At 51.3% G+C, this 13,774-nt stretch overlaps 1 protein-coding gene across 1 annotated transcript in view; it reads right to left on the bottom strand.

Annotated features, from left to right (window-relative positions):
- Nucleotides 1-13,774, bottom strand: part of CSMD2 (CUB and Sushi multiple domains 2) — a 675,416-nt gene that overhangs the window by 290,730 nt on the left and 370,912 nt on the right. Inside the window, 1 exon segment of the mRNA XM_081223918.1 lies at nucleotides 10,873-10,985. Within this exon segment, the coding sequence (XP_081080044.1) occupies nucleotides 10,873-10,985 (113 nt within the window).

Below are 13,774 nucleotides of genomic sequence, written 5' to 3'. Positions count from 1 at the left end.
GGCATGTGCAGACCATGGAATCAGGACCAGGTCGGGGGAGAGGAAGAACAGAGCAGGATTGGGCTTCCCTGGTGGCGCAGTGGTTGAGAGTCTGCCTGCGATGCAGGGGACGTGGGTTCGTGCCCCAGTCCGGGAAGTTCCCACATGCCGCGGAGTGGCTGGGCCTGTGAGCCATGGCCGCTGAACCTGCGCGTCCGGAGCCTGTGCTCCGCAACTGGAGAGGCCACAACAGTGAGAGGCCCGTGTACCGCAAAAAAAAAAAAAAAAAAAAAAAAAAATGAACAGAGCAGGATGGTTCAAGAGTTTGAGATCTCCTTTCAGGAAGGCCGTGGGGCTGGGGGCTGGCCCTCAGACACCCTTGTCCTGGTCTGGATCTTCCCTCCAAGCCCAGCGCCAACCCCTGCTGGGGACACAAGGGAACCAAGTCCCCTTGCCCTCCTGCAAGGGGACTCCCTGGGCTCCACAGCCCTGCCTGAAAAGGCATGTGACCTTGACCCTCCTGACCAGGTGCCGACCAAATCTGACATCAGGGCCCAGAACTGCAAATCCATAAGCCAAATTCTGACTTGGAGGAAATCACGCATGCAGCTTCCTGTTATCTGGCCTAACAGAATTTCCCTCTATAAGTGTTTATCTTTCCCTCTCTCTCCTTCGACCAGAAGCAAGCTGGCGAACATGAGATGCGTGCTTCAAAGACCCTCAGAATTCCATCACGACTGGGCTCTGCATACGTGCTTTCCCCGTTCTCCGCTGTTTTATTCCTATCATCTGTGATCAACCTTACTGTCTTCTCCCCAGGTTTTTCAATTTGTGATACCAAATTGGAATCCTTTTTATGACAATGTCTGTAGAGAAGGAACTGCTTCTCGTGTCTGGATAAATTCACCGTTGGATGTGCTCCAAGAAGAGCAGTGCCGTGTAGAGGGAGAGGAGAGTCTGACCCTGGGCTACGATTCGCTGCCTTTCCAACTGGGTGGGACTTCATTTGTTCCTTCACTGATTCCCTGTTCCCTCAGCCCGGGCTGCAGCTTCCTCTCCTCCCCAATGTCACATGGCCAACTGCTCACGCCACAGACTTTAGCTTAAGACGTCACCTCCTCAAGGTGCTTTCCCTGACCTCTCTTCTTAGATGTTTCCCTTTTCCTTTGCTCTCTTGGCACCCTGGTCTTTTTCTTTGTAGCACCGATTGTAAGTATTCCTCTATTCATTTCATTAGTTCCTGTTCTAGACATTGCACGTAGAGCGGCGGAAAAAAGGGCAAAAATCTCCACTCTCCTGGAGCCTACTGTCTGTTGGGGCATCAGGGACAACTTGGTTCACCATCTCAGCCCCCACTGGTGCCCCGCAGGCTGCCAGGTGGCTTCCTCGTTTCTCATCTCCCCACCCACTGGAAGGGAAGCCCTATGGAGGCAGGCGTCAGTTATGTGTTGTTGATCACTTAGCACAGCGTCTGAAGCACAGACAGCACGCTGCTCAGTGTGTGAGCACAGCTGATATATGTTGCACGGGGAGTGTGTCAAATGCCACGCCCAGTGCTAATGATACAGAGCTGCCTGACCCAGGGCCCCTGCCCTTGGACAACTCACAGTCAGGTGGCTCTAGAGATAGTTACAGAGTAAATGATGGGGGCCAGGATGGGGTGTGTACCTGACCACACAACCTCTGGGGGCGAAGGGGAGGCAGCTCCGGTCTCGGGCTGGGGCTGGGGGAGGCAAGAGGCTTCATGGAGGTTGCCCAGGCAGACACAGGGATCAGCCTGGGTTCTGCCCTCCCCTCCCCGTCGCAGCCCCCGCTAACCACCTCCTGGCGGTTTCTCCTCCCGGACATCCCTGCACCCTCTGCTCTCCATTCTTCCCCTCACCGCCCAAGTCCACCCCTTTTAATTCCTCACCTGGGCACGGCGTTAGGCAAGAGCCGTTCCCCTGCCCCTTCCCTCTACTCTGTCATATTCTGCAAAGCAGCACGAGATCGCTCAGGAACAAACATCGGATCATTGGTGTGCCCTGCTCATTGATTCTTCCATGGCTTCCCAAAAATCCACAGATGAAAACCCCAACTCCTTGGCATGGCAGGACCTTTGCCTGCCCCCTCCCACCCCAGCCTCCTCTTTGTCCATCTCCGACCTTGAGATTCACCACAAAACGGGGCCACCTGCAGGGGGCAAAAGAGTGTGAAGGTGAGGACTCTGAGAAAGTCCCGGATCTGTATCCTGGCTCTGACACTGAGTAGTAGACCTTGGGTACCTTTCCTATCCTCTCTGAGTCTTAGTTTTGTCACTTGTAATACAGAAATGGTAATAAGAACAGCTACCTTGCAGGGTTGTTTTGAGGATAAATGAGCTTATGTATACAAGACAACTGTCAAAATGTCCAGCACGGGCTTCCCTGGTGGCGCAGTGGTTGAGAGTCTGCCTGCCGATGGAGGGTACACGGGTTCGTGCCCCGGTCCGGGAAGATCCCACATACCGCGGAGCGGCTAGGCCCGTGAGCCATGGCCGCTGGGCCTACAAGTCTGGAGCCTGTGCTCCGCAACGGGAGAGGCCACAACAGTGAGAGGCCCGCATACTGCAAAAAAAAAAAACAAAAAACAAAAAACAAACAAAAAAACCCAAATGTCCAGCACATGGCACATAACCAGTAACCAGGAGGTGTTTCCTCAAGGTCATTATTGGCCCATTGTTGGCAGAGCCCAGCCAGCTCTCACGCAGCTCCAACTTGGTACCTGCTGTGCTCTCTTCCTAATGAACACCCCCCACTTGTCAACTAGACAAAGAATCATCTCTCAGTGTCAGCTCAAGTGCTTCCTTGGGGCTGTACCCTTGGATCACCCAGGCAGCCTTAGGAGCTCTCTCTCTCGCTCTCTCTCTCTCTCACTCCCAGCCCCCTTGGACAATTATTTATTTATTTAATTCTGGAGAATAGTTAGAAGTTCAATGTGGCAGGATGTGATGATGAAAGGAGATGAGGCTGGAGAGATGGTCTGGGAGACCGTGAAGAGCCGGGATCAGCTCCTTATACACGGGGGTCCCACCCCTTCTGCTCTTTGTACCTCCAGAACCAAGCGCAGTGCCTTATGCATCCTGAGCCCTCCAGACCAATTGTTCAACCAGCACAGACTCCTAATGAGTGACCAGGACATCTTTGGTGCATTAAGACGACCTCTGGGTATGCCTGGATCTCATGGATTTCCTGGTAACCACATCCCACTCTACGTTTCTACTGATGATGGGAAGGGCACAAGCAGGCAAGCGACAGAGGGCGGCTGTAGTACCTCTGGGAATCTGTGCATCGATCTCTGCACACAGTTTTCATGAATGGGATGGAGATGTGGGTGGATGAAGTGGGTGACATTCGTCCCTCCCACCTCTTTCCTCCCTCCCATCCCTTTCCTCCACCACACTGTCATGGGTGTGTCACAGACCGAAGGAGGTTGGGAAACAGGGATGAATATGGTGAATATGGGGTGAAGACAAACATGTAGAACTTCCAGGTTGCCCCCAAGCTGTCTGTATCAGCTCCAAACTGGAGCTTGCCATTTGCAAAAGCCCATGTATTTAAAGAGTATATCTCATTGACAGATTACTTCCTGCCAAATTTTAAAGGTGCAGTATCCTTTGTTGCTTAGCACCCCTGCCTCCCGGGGGCCAAGAAAGACTCGTGTGTAGCACGGGTCCCACTGGGCCTTCCTGAGAGGGGTAGCTGCTGCCTGTATCTAGCAAACCTCTAGGTCCCAGTGCCTGAGGAAGCTTTAAGGGTATCATGGAACCTCAGTGAGCATCTTAGGAACATGCCTGGTGTCATTCCTGGTTGAAGTTGGAAAGTTTGGGCCTCTGAGCTTATGGGGATAAAGTAAGAAGAGACAGAGGTCCTGAAAATTGCAGACTGGAGGCTGAAAATGGCCACGTGCTTAACGCTCTGATTGGAGGAAAGGCAGGGTCCAAAAAAGAGCAGAGTCAGGATGCTGGGCTGCGGCCCTCGGTCTCCTTTCAAGCTCAGCTCCAACACCATCTGTTTCAGGAGGCCTCCTGGTGCCACCACCAGAGTTCAGTTCTGGAGAAGGGGATGCAGGCACCGCCTGCAGAAGGCTAGACTTGGCCATCTTCCCCCTACTTGCTCTCAAACTTTATTCTGTGGAAGTTTTAGCTTCAACCCTAAAGGCAACCAGGGGATCAGGCTTTCTAGGTCAACCTGTTCTCTCTGGGATGTTGACCAACTCCTCTCCATCTTATAAACGAGCCTTAGCTTCAGACACCAGCTCCTCCAGGGAGCCTTCCCTGATGCCCTCAAGTAAGGTTAGCTGCCCCTCCTTGATATTTCCCCATTTTCTCATACTTCCTGGACTCTAATGAAGACAGACTAAGACTTGGGTGAAGGCACAGAATGTCTTGTTATCCTTGTATCCCCTTGTGGTCTGAACAGTGTCTGTAACACAAAATAGGGGCCTAGATGATGTTGAATACGCAGGTGACCTTATTTCCAACACAAGTCCCCTGGACTCTTGGGCATCCTTTCTGCATGATCTCTACCGCCCTGCTTCTCCATATCTCCAGGGTGAGGGTCCCAGCTCCTTCCTCCCTTAGGCCGGCCTCCGAGATTTAGCATTAGGCTGCCAGATTCCAGGCTCCAAGTCAGGAAGTGAAGAGACTCCGAGATTGACGCTAAAACTTGTTAGCAAGTTGTATGTAATTTTATAATGTTTCTGGTAAGTGCTAATTGCCTGTTCCTTAAATATTTCTTATTCTGCTGGGAAGCACAGCAATTGCAAATATGAATGCTTTCCTACAGCTGGCTGCCCTCATGGAGGGGGCCTGAGTTTCTAGGTGCCAAAGACTCAGATACTGACAGAGATGGAGGCCCCTCCCCCACCCTGACCTGGGATTGTGACAAGCATAATGAGAAGTATTTCTGGGAAATAAATCCCTCAACTTTTCCCACCCAGGACCTCACACTTTTAATGGGCGTGGTGGTGGGGGGGCAGTGATGATGCTGCAGTGTCACCTGCCTGCCCTAAGGAAGCTTTTCTCTACCTGAACAGGGGCAGATGAGGTACTGATGCTGATGGGGCCAGGTATGCCTGGGAGTTTCTGCCTTCAAATGCCTCATGCCACCTGTGGAACACATGCATCCCGGCCACCCTCCCATCCCTGAGCCAAGCTGTCTGTCCTGCATGGAATTCCCCAGGAGCTGGGATAAAAGAAGGGCTAAGATGGGGGTGGAGATAATTCTGAAGCTTTGGGCCATGAGTGCAGGTTAGAAGAACTGCAGGACTAGGGAAGCAGGGGAGGGGATCAGGCTTTTAAACTGAGTGTGCCATGCCCCATGCTGGAGGCTTCACTGCACGGAAGCCTCGCAAGACCCGTGTGAGATGAATGTTTATCAGCCCTTCTTCACAGATGAGAAAACTCAGGCTCGGGGATGTGGAGGGATTGGCTGAAGATCACACACAGAGCCAATGACAGAACTCGATTATAAAGTGGGTTTGTCTGACCCCAGAGTCTATGGGGACAGTGAAGAATGTGGGCTCTTGGCACCTGAGTGCCGGGAGGTGGTAAAGCGGGACAAAAGGGGATTGAGAGGATGTAGAGGAAGGGTGCCTGATTGTGCCAGGCACTGGGCTAGGCCCTGTAGGACCAGATAGATTAATAAACTGTAATCTGCCTAGAACGGGTTCATAGGAGCCAGAATTTGGCTTGGAATTATCATCGAGGGCCTTGGATGCCACATGAATGACTGTGCTTTATCCTGAAAGCAGTGAGAAGTTGTCATTAAAGTTTTTTTTGTTTGTTTGTTTGTTTTTTAAGTAGCAGGGAACTGTGCCAGATTTGGATTCTAGGAAGATCACTGAGCTGCAAGAGGCAGATGGGTGGGGCTGGGGGAGGGGCCTGGAGTCAGGGATGCTGGGTAGGAGGACTGTGTGGTCATCAGGTGATAGGTGACGAGGGCCTAGCCACGTCAATGACAGAGGAGCTGGGGCACCGCAGAGGGAGAACTGGCAGAATCTGGGGACTGAGTCAGAGGTGGGAGAGGGAGAAGGAGGAGGTGGAGATGAGGCTGAGTGATGGTGTGGATGGTGGTGCTGTTCACTGGGATGGGGACATGGGAGCAGGGGGTGTGGGGGCGGAGATGGACAGCTTGGTTTGGGATGGTGTTAATGCGCTGAACGTTTGTGTCTCCCCCAGATTCAGATGTTGAAGTCCTAACCCCCAGTGTGGCTGTATTTGGAGATGGGGCCTCTAAGGAAGTAATAAAGGTTAAACAAAGTCCTAGGGTGGGGCCCTGATCTGATAGGATTAGTGTCCTTATAAGAACAGACAACGCACTTGCACTCTTCTTCTCCCTCCATGTGCACACAACGAGAAAAGGTCACGTGAGGATACAGTGAGAGGACAGCCATCTGCAAGCCAGAAAGACATCTGGCAGCCATCTGAAGCCAGCCCGGACCAGAAACCGAATCAGCCAGAGCCCTGATCTTAAACTTCTAACCTTCAGAATCGTGAGAAAATAAATTCCTGTTATCCAGGCATCCCAGTCTACGGTATTTTGTTATGGCAGCCAGAATAGGCCTAAGACAGGTGGGGTGGGCTTGAGATGTCTGAGGGGTAAGCTATGTAAGATGTGTCACAGGTAGACTGACACGCAAGTGGGGAGTAGATCTGAAAGTCACCAGGGCTCAGGCTGAGGTTGAAGTCATAGGAGTAGATGTGATCAACGGTGGAAGGTTCTAGAAAAAGAGGATGAAAGCTGAGAGCCTGAGAAGTGCGTGCCCTGAGGGGGCAGTGGGGAGCCATGCAAGAGCTTAGGGAGAGTAGCTATGAGGGTGGAGGGGACCTAGAGGCTGCAGGTAGAGAAGCCCAGAGCAGATGGAAAAGGGCACAGTCATATCGGGGCCTCAGGGAACTTGACCACCCACGTCTTCCACAGAAGAGGGCATCTCGCCATGAAGGTGTGAGACCCATGGGTGTCACCCTCAAACAAAGGTCAAAGGTGGAAGGACAGGAAGGGAAAGGCAGGCCCATCCTGACATTTAACCCTTCCCAGGCCCTTCTTCCCGCTGAACAAAGTGTGAACTCCTTACGAGGCCTTGAGGCCCCTGGTGACCAGGGTCTGTCTTCTGCCATGTCTGCCTTCACACTTTACACAGTGGCTATCATGAAACACCTCCTTTCCCAGCCAGTCTGGGGAGTGAGGGTGAGGCGGGGGCCTAGGACCGGGGCTATCAGAGCAACCACGGGCCACCTGGGGGACAGGCAGGGAGCCACGTGGCCCGCAGAGGAGGGCACAGCCCGGAGTGGAGGGCAGTGGTCATCACGGAACTTTCTCAGCCCCCAGGGGACAGCACCTCTGTGCCCGGCACTGTGCCAGGAGCCTTCGTGATCTCATTTCATAACACTGCACAGCGATGCCATATAGTCAGCATTATTACCTCCATTTTATGAGTGGGGAAACTGAGGTTCAGAGAGACCGTATAATTTGCCTGAGGTCACACAGCTGGGGCCAAGCTGGGATTCACCAGCTCTGGTCCAATTCCAGAGTCTGTTCTATCTTCACAGAAGCTTCTGCCTCTGTGCACAGAACCCGTGTAGCCCCTGTGGGTTAGTGAGGGGTCTAAACGTCCAGACTCTCTTCTCTCTTCCTATTTTGTCATGGTTCCGAGGAGAAGTCCGGCCCACACCTAGTCTGTGACCAGCAGTCACACAGCGCATGCTTTTAGGCCAAGTCTATGTTGTCTTCTATTGTCGCCACAGTACCTAGCCTCGTTCTGGTCACATAACAGGAGCTTAATCAATACTGGCTGAGTGAAATGGCCAAATGACCTAATCCCAATCTCTAGTACCAAGGAACCCAGGCTCATGACTTATTTGACTGGGCTCATGGCCCACTTGACTGGGGCAAAGCTTCGGCTTCTATAAAGATTTTATAAGGAATTGAAATTCTGTAACTTTGGGAGGCTCCCAGTATAAGAGAAAATCGTGGGCTTTCAAGCTATAGAGACCCAGCGTCGAATCTTGACTCTGCCAGGTCCCACTTTTCTGTGTGGCCCTGGGCAGGTCACTTACCCTCTGAGGCTCTGATTCCTCTTCTACAGAAGAGCAGTCATCATCACCTAGCTGTGAGCACTGCATGAGATGAAGCGGTACTATTCAAACTCGTGCTTAGCTACAAATCCCCTCTTAGAAGAAGGTTTCCAGGAGGAGAGGAGGAGACGGAGGCAGGGTCAGAGGCCTCCCTGCTGGGCATCCCCTATCCCACCACCTTGGTGGTCACCGAGGGTACCCCAGGACTTTGTGTGACACTGTTTGAAAACCCTGAGACAATGAACACGCAGCTTCCGGCACATAATAGGCTCTCAACAAGTGATGTGTCCCTTTCTTTTCCAATGAAATCACACCAAACAAGCCTAATTCCTCTTTCCCACAGAACAGCCCTTCAAATATTTGGACACAGCTCTCAAGTCTCCCCTGAGTCCACTTTCCCCTGAATAAACATTCAGGGGGCTGTTAACCTTGCTCACTGGGCTTGACTTTAAGTCCTCTCCTTATCCATCTCAAGCTGAGGTCCCCACGTCTATGCCCAGTTCTCTGATGCCTGATCAGAATAGAATAAAGCAACACTCCCTCCCTGGGCTAAATTCTAGCAGCTAATGTTTTTGAAACTTCAAACAGGGCTTGATATTTATTTCCCCTTCGTCTTCTTCTGGTAATTTAGCCAGTTACTCCACTCCATCCAGATCTGTCTGCACGCTGTCTGCTGACTGCTGTACCGTCACCCCTCTCAAGCTCATGGGACTTTTGTCTTATCCAAGCCATGAATAAGATATGGAAAGATCAGGGAATGTGGATGGCACAGAATCATTCCTCCCCACTTCTGGAAACATTCACTGCTGAATATCGGTAGAAGTTCTGAAATGGGGAAACCTTAGAAACTTTTGAGTCTAAACCCAATCCCATTTCCAGAGTAGTGAGGGCCAGGGCTTGGGCCTGAAGCAAGGTCTCCTGATTTCTCGTCTGGGGCTTTTTCCATTGCCTCACAGATGCGTATGTATAACTATGTGCCAGAAGAGCCCATTCACTTAACTACCTAAGTACTCACTCACTACTCACTAATTAATTACCTTGTAATTTGCAACATTTTAATGTTCACATTCTTTATCGAAACTTAATCTTCACAGAAGCCCTGTGCCCGAAGGTGTATTATTATCTCCATTTCACAGATGAAGAAACAGAGCCCCAGACAGGCTCCCTGACTCACCATGGAGCTGGAAAGTGACAGAACCAGGATTTGAGCTCAGCACGTTGTCACCCAATAGGTGTTCTCTGTCTGCTGTCCTGTCTCACTTAGATGCATGTTTCCTACTCTTCGAACAGTACATCCATCATCCTTACCCCAGTGGGCATATCATGGTTGGACAGTGTTCCTGCAGGAAATAAGGGCTAGCCTCCCGTTATGAGTTGAATCGTATTCTCCAAAAAGATGTGCTGAATCCTCACCCCTGGTCCCTGGGCATGTGACCTTATTTGGAAATAGGGTCTTTGCAGACGAAATCAAGTTAAGATGGTGAGCCCTTAATCCAACATGACTGGTGTCCTATGAGAAGAGGAGAGAGACACACAGGGACGTGTGACCACAGAGGCAGAGATGAGAACGATGCAGCTATAAGCTAAGGACTGCTGGCCACCAGCAGGAGCTAGAAAGAAGCAAGGAAGGAGTCTACCCAGAATCTCAGAGGGAGCGTGGCCCTCCTGACACCTTGAGTTCAGACTTCTAGCCTCCAGAACTGTGAGAGAATAAACTTCTGTTGTTGAAGCCATCCAGTTTGTGGTGCTTCGTTAGGGCAGCCCTAGGACACTAATACATGTCCTGTGTACCCAGTTTGGTGACAGAATCCAGGTCCTGGTACAGGAAGAGCCTTTGGTCCACTGGGGGTGTGAGTCACACTGAGCAGAGTGAGAGTCCTTTGGACCCTAAATAGTCCCGTGTAGAAAGATCACGTCTCCAAATGGGGTGGGGAAGGATGCTTTCTCTCCCCCTCCACTGCCTCCTGTCTCTCTAGTCATTTGAAAGACTTAAAGCTCACTTTCTCGACAAAGCTTTTCCCGATGCCCCAGAAAGGATGGCTGCCCCTTCTCTGTGCTCCCATTGGTTCTGTTTGCTGCAATTATGTTGCTTTAATAACAGCTCATTTGTTTTCTCCTCTGTCTTACCGTTGATAGCGCAGGCCCCTTGCAGCAAGGGACTAGATCTGATGCATCTGTTCCCCCAGTGTTGGTCTAGGGTCAGATACCTAACAGGGTCTTCACAAATGCTCAGGGGATGGTCTCTGCTCCACCTTCTGTGAGGATCTGCACTAGAAGTCATCAGGAGGCTTGGCAGTGCATGGAGGGGTGATGGTAAAGGTATCTCTTGGACCCCAGACTTTGCCGTTCCCTTAATGCCTGTTCCCACCAAGAGATGCAGGTCACCCGCGTCTGCATCCTCCTCAGGTCACCAACGGTGTGTGTCTGTCCCTAGCCCTGTGCACATAGTCACTAATCACTATGACACCCGAATAGGGTAGCTTGGGAAGCTACTGTCTCCAGTCTAAAGATTTTATAAAATAAGCAAGCCTCAGAAAGTTTATGGGGCTTTTCAAAGGTCTACACAAGCCAGGTATGAACCCAGGATGGAACTGATGTGTGTGATTGATCCCAGATAATCCTCAAAACAGCCCAGGAGACCCACTGGACAAAGAAGGAGGCTGGGACTCAGAGAAGTTGAATCACACGCCTAAGGAGAGGAAGCTAGTGCAGGGCGGAGCCGGGATTCGAACCCAGGGCTTGTTGACTCCAAACCAGACCCCAAGCATCTGACTCATTGGCTCCCCAACAGCAGTTACCTTCGTAAGAAGCCTTGAAGCCCAGGGAGCTGCCACTGCTGTCGGTCTGGAAGAGGAGCCACATTTGATGGTTGGTGCTGACAATGAGATCTGGGACCGATGTACCTGTCAGGCTGTCAGGAGAGAAAGATTCAGAGGCGTGCACCCCACTGTGGCACCCCAAGAGAATGACGGTGTGACTGATGACATCTAAAGGAACATCTAGGTGCCAGGCCCACCAGGGCAGGTACTGAGCCCCACAGTGTTTCTGGCACTGAGCCCGGCAGCACGTGCTCATGTGCTGGGAGACTCAGGACCACTCCCCTCCGGCCACAGGCAGAGCTTGCATCTCAGCCACGACTCCCCTGCCCAGACTCCAGGGCTTGGAAGAGAGATCTGTGTCCTCACTTGCACAGGGGAGGGATGGCTGGAGCCAGATCTAATCAAGGGGGTGTCTACATCCCTGCAACCTCCTGTCTTTCGTGTGAACTGTATTGCAGAAAAGACACAGACCGAAACCCATTTCCCCAGTCGGAACCCAGCCAGTCCTTTTAATGAGGCACCTCTTTCCACTCCAGCATGAGAACTGAGGCTTAAAGCACAGCCACCACCCTGGGCAACGCTCTTTCTGAAGAAGAGAGTTTAGACATGGAGAGGATTCTGATTCAACTCACACTTACCAGGCACCTACCCAAGTCAGACCATGTCCCTTTCATTATCTTATTTAATGTCCCCAATAGCCCAGTGAGGTAGAGGTTGTGTTATCCCCACTGTACAGATGAGAAGACAGAGGTGCAAAATAGGCAGTGGCTTTCCTGAGGTCAGCTTGCTGGAGTGGCAGAGTCAGAGTCCACGGCACAGCCTGGGGCTCCTAGAAGAAACCTGGCTTCCTTTTTCTCTGAGACCAGACAAACTGCCAGCGCAGATGGGGTGTAGGGGGTTGTGAGGGGGTGGTTGGATTAATGGACCCTACTCTCTGCTCTACCCTGGGGTCTCAAAGCTTGAGGAGGGCCGTTGAATTGGCTGCAGAGAGGTGATCAGTTCTCTGTGAGCACCGTGTCTGTGGAGCGGGGAGAGACCACCTGGGATACACCAGCCTGGTGTGTGTGACATCCCTGGGCTGGGGGCTCTGACATTCTGTAATGAGTAAGGATGGACTCCAGGGTGGTGGTGAGCAAGGGTGAAGACCAAGGCCTCTGCTCTTCCTCTGTGTGACCCAATTATGACAACTAAGGAACCCAAGGATTCTGCATGTGTTTCCCTGAAGTTTTGAAATTGATGTTGGCCTAAAGAGATCTGAGGGTGGTGGGAGAGCCCCTGGGCTGCTGCAGAACTTGTTGGGATCTCACTCAAACTAGACTGGTCCAGAGACCTGGGTACAAGCCCTGGATCTGCCATTCATTTGCTGTGGGACCTTGGGCAAATGGTCGAGCCTCTCTGAGCTTTTTCACTCCATATAAATGAGGGGTTGAAATGTATGATCCCCCAGAGTCTTTTCAGCTCTGCTGTTCTATGGTTCTCTCTATGACAGAGCACAATGGAGTCATGGGGGAGACAGAGTGGGATCCTGGCCTCTTGGACACATCGAGCTGATGTACCACACAGGTCAGCATGCCAGGACAGGTGAGTGACGGGGATGTACAGAGAGGAGGGGAGGGGTTGAGTATGATGGGTAATTCATGTGTCAACCTGATTGGGCCACAAAGTGCCCAGATATCTGACCGAGCATAATTCTGGGTGTTTCTGTGAGGGTGTTTCTGGATGAGATTAACATTTAAATTGGAAGACTGAGTAAAACAGATTGCCCTCCCCAATGAAGGTGGGCCTCATCCAATCATTTGAAGAACTGAATAGAACAAAAAGGCTGACTCTCTACCAAGTAAAAGAGAATTCTTCCTGCCTGCCTGACTTCCAGCTAGGACAGTGCTTTTTTCCCACCCTGAACTTGAACTGAACATCAGCTCTTCCTGGGTTTTGAGCCTGCTTGCCTTTGCTCTAGAACTACATCATCAGCTCTCCTGGGTCCCCAGCTTGTTGACTCAGCCTGCGGATCTTGGGACTTGTTGGTCCCCATTACCACACAAAATGATTCCTTATAATAAATCTCTTTTTTTATATACACATCCTATTAGTTGTTTCTTTGGAGAACCCTGATTAATACAGTGGAGAGTAGGCAGCAAGGAGGATACCCTTCAGGCTGACATTCCACTCCTTTCTCTTGAGAGATTCCAAGTCCCAGCCATGTCACCCGACATGGTAGGTAATGTTATTCAACTGCCCTAATAGGATAGTCCAGGTAGATGTGAGGAAGGTATGAGAAGCACCCAGAACAGAACAGCTCCTGGACAAGCCAGCTATTACAGAATGGCCATTTTTTATTCAGCATTAAGACCAGAGGGTATTAGTGTGGTTGGGAGGGGGTGTGGCATGGGATGCTGTCCTTGATGGAAATCAAAAGACATGAATTCAAGTGCTGGTTCTGCCACCAACCATCTTTGCACCCTTTGGGCCTCAGTTTCTCCACCTGTTAAATGGGTATAATAGCACCTTCCTCACAGGGCTGCTGTGGGAATTAAATGAGATAACTGATGTGAAAGTTCCCATCACAGTGTCTGGGCACATACTAGGTGCCCAACATACGTGAAATCTCCCCTCCTTCTTGGCAGGGGAGGTGGATGAGGTCAGGCCTGTCTATCTCTCTAACGCTGGGCCACACACCCTGAACAGGAGCATTCTCCTGCTTTCATGTCAGGCTAATCATGGTGGGTGAAGGAGGAGCTAAAGAGCCCCCAAGAGCTGAGACCCAGTGTAATGGAACCCAGGAGAGCCTGACATCATCCTCTCCCGTGACTAGGTCATGTCAAACCAGCCTTTCTGGCCTCAGAAAATGTGGTCCCAATTCTCTGAAACCATCCTTTTCCCA

Source organism: Mesoplodon bidens, assembly GCF_964165515.1.
Source record: "Mesoplodon bidens genome assembly, chromosome: 2".
Lineage (NCBI taxonomy): Eukaryota > Metazoa > Chordata > Mammalia > Artiodactyla > Ziphiidae > Mesoplodon > Mesoplodon bidens.
The sequence above is the reverse complement of the archived record's forward strand: the minus strand, read 5'-3'. Positions and strand labels throughout refer to the sequence as shown.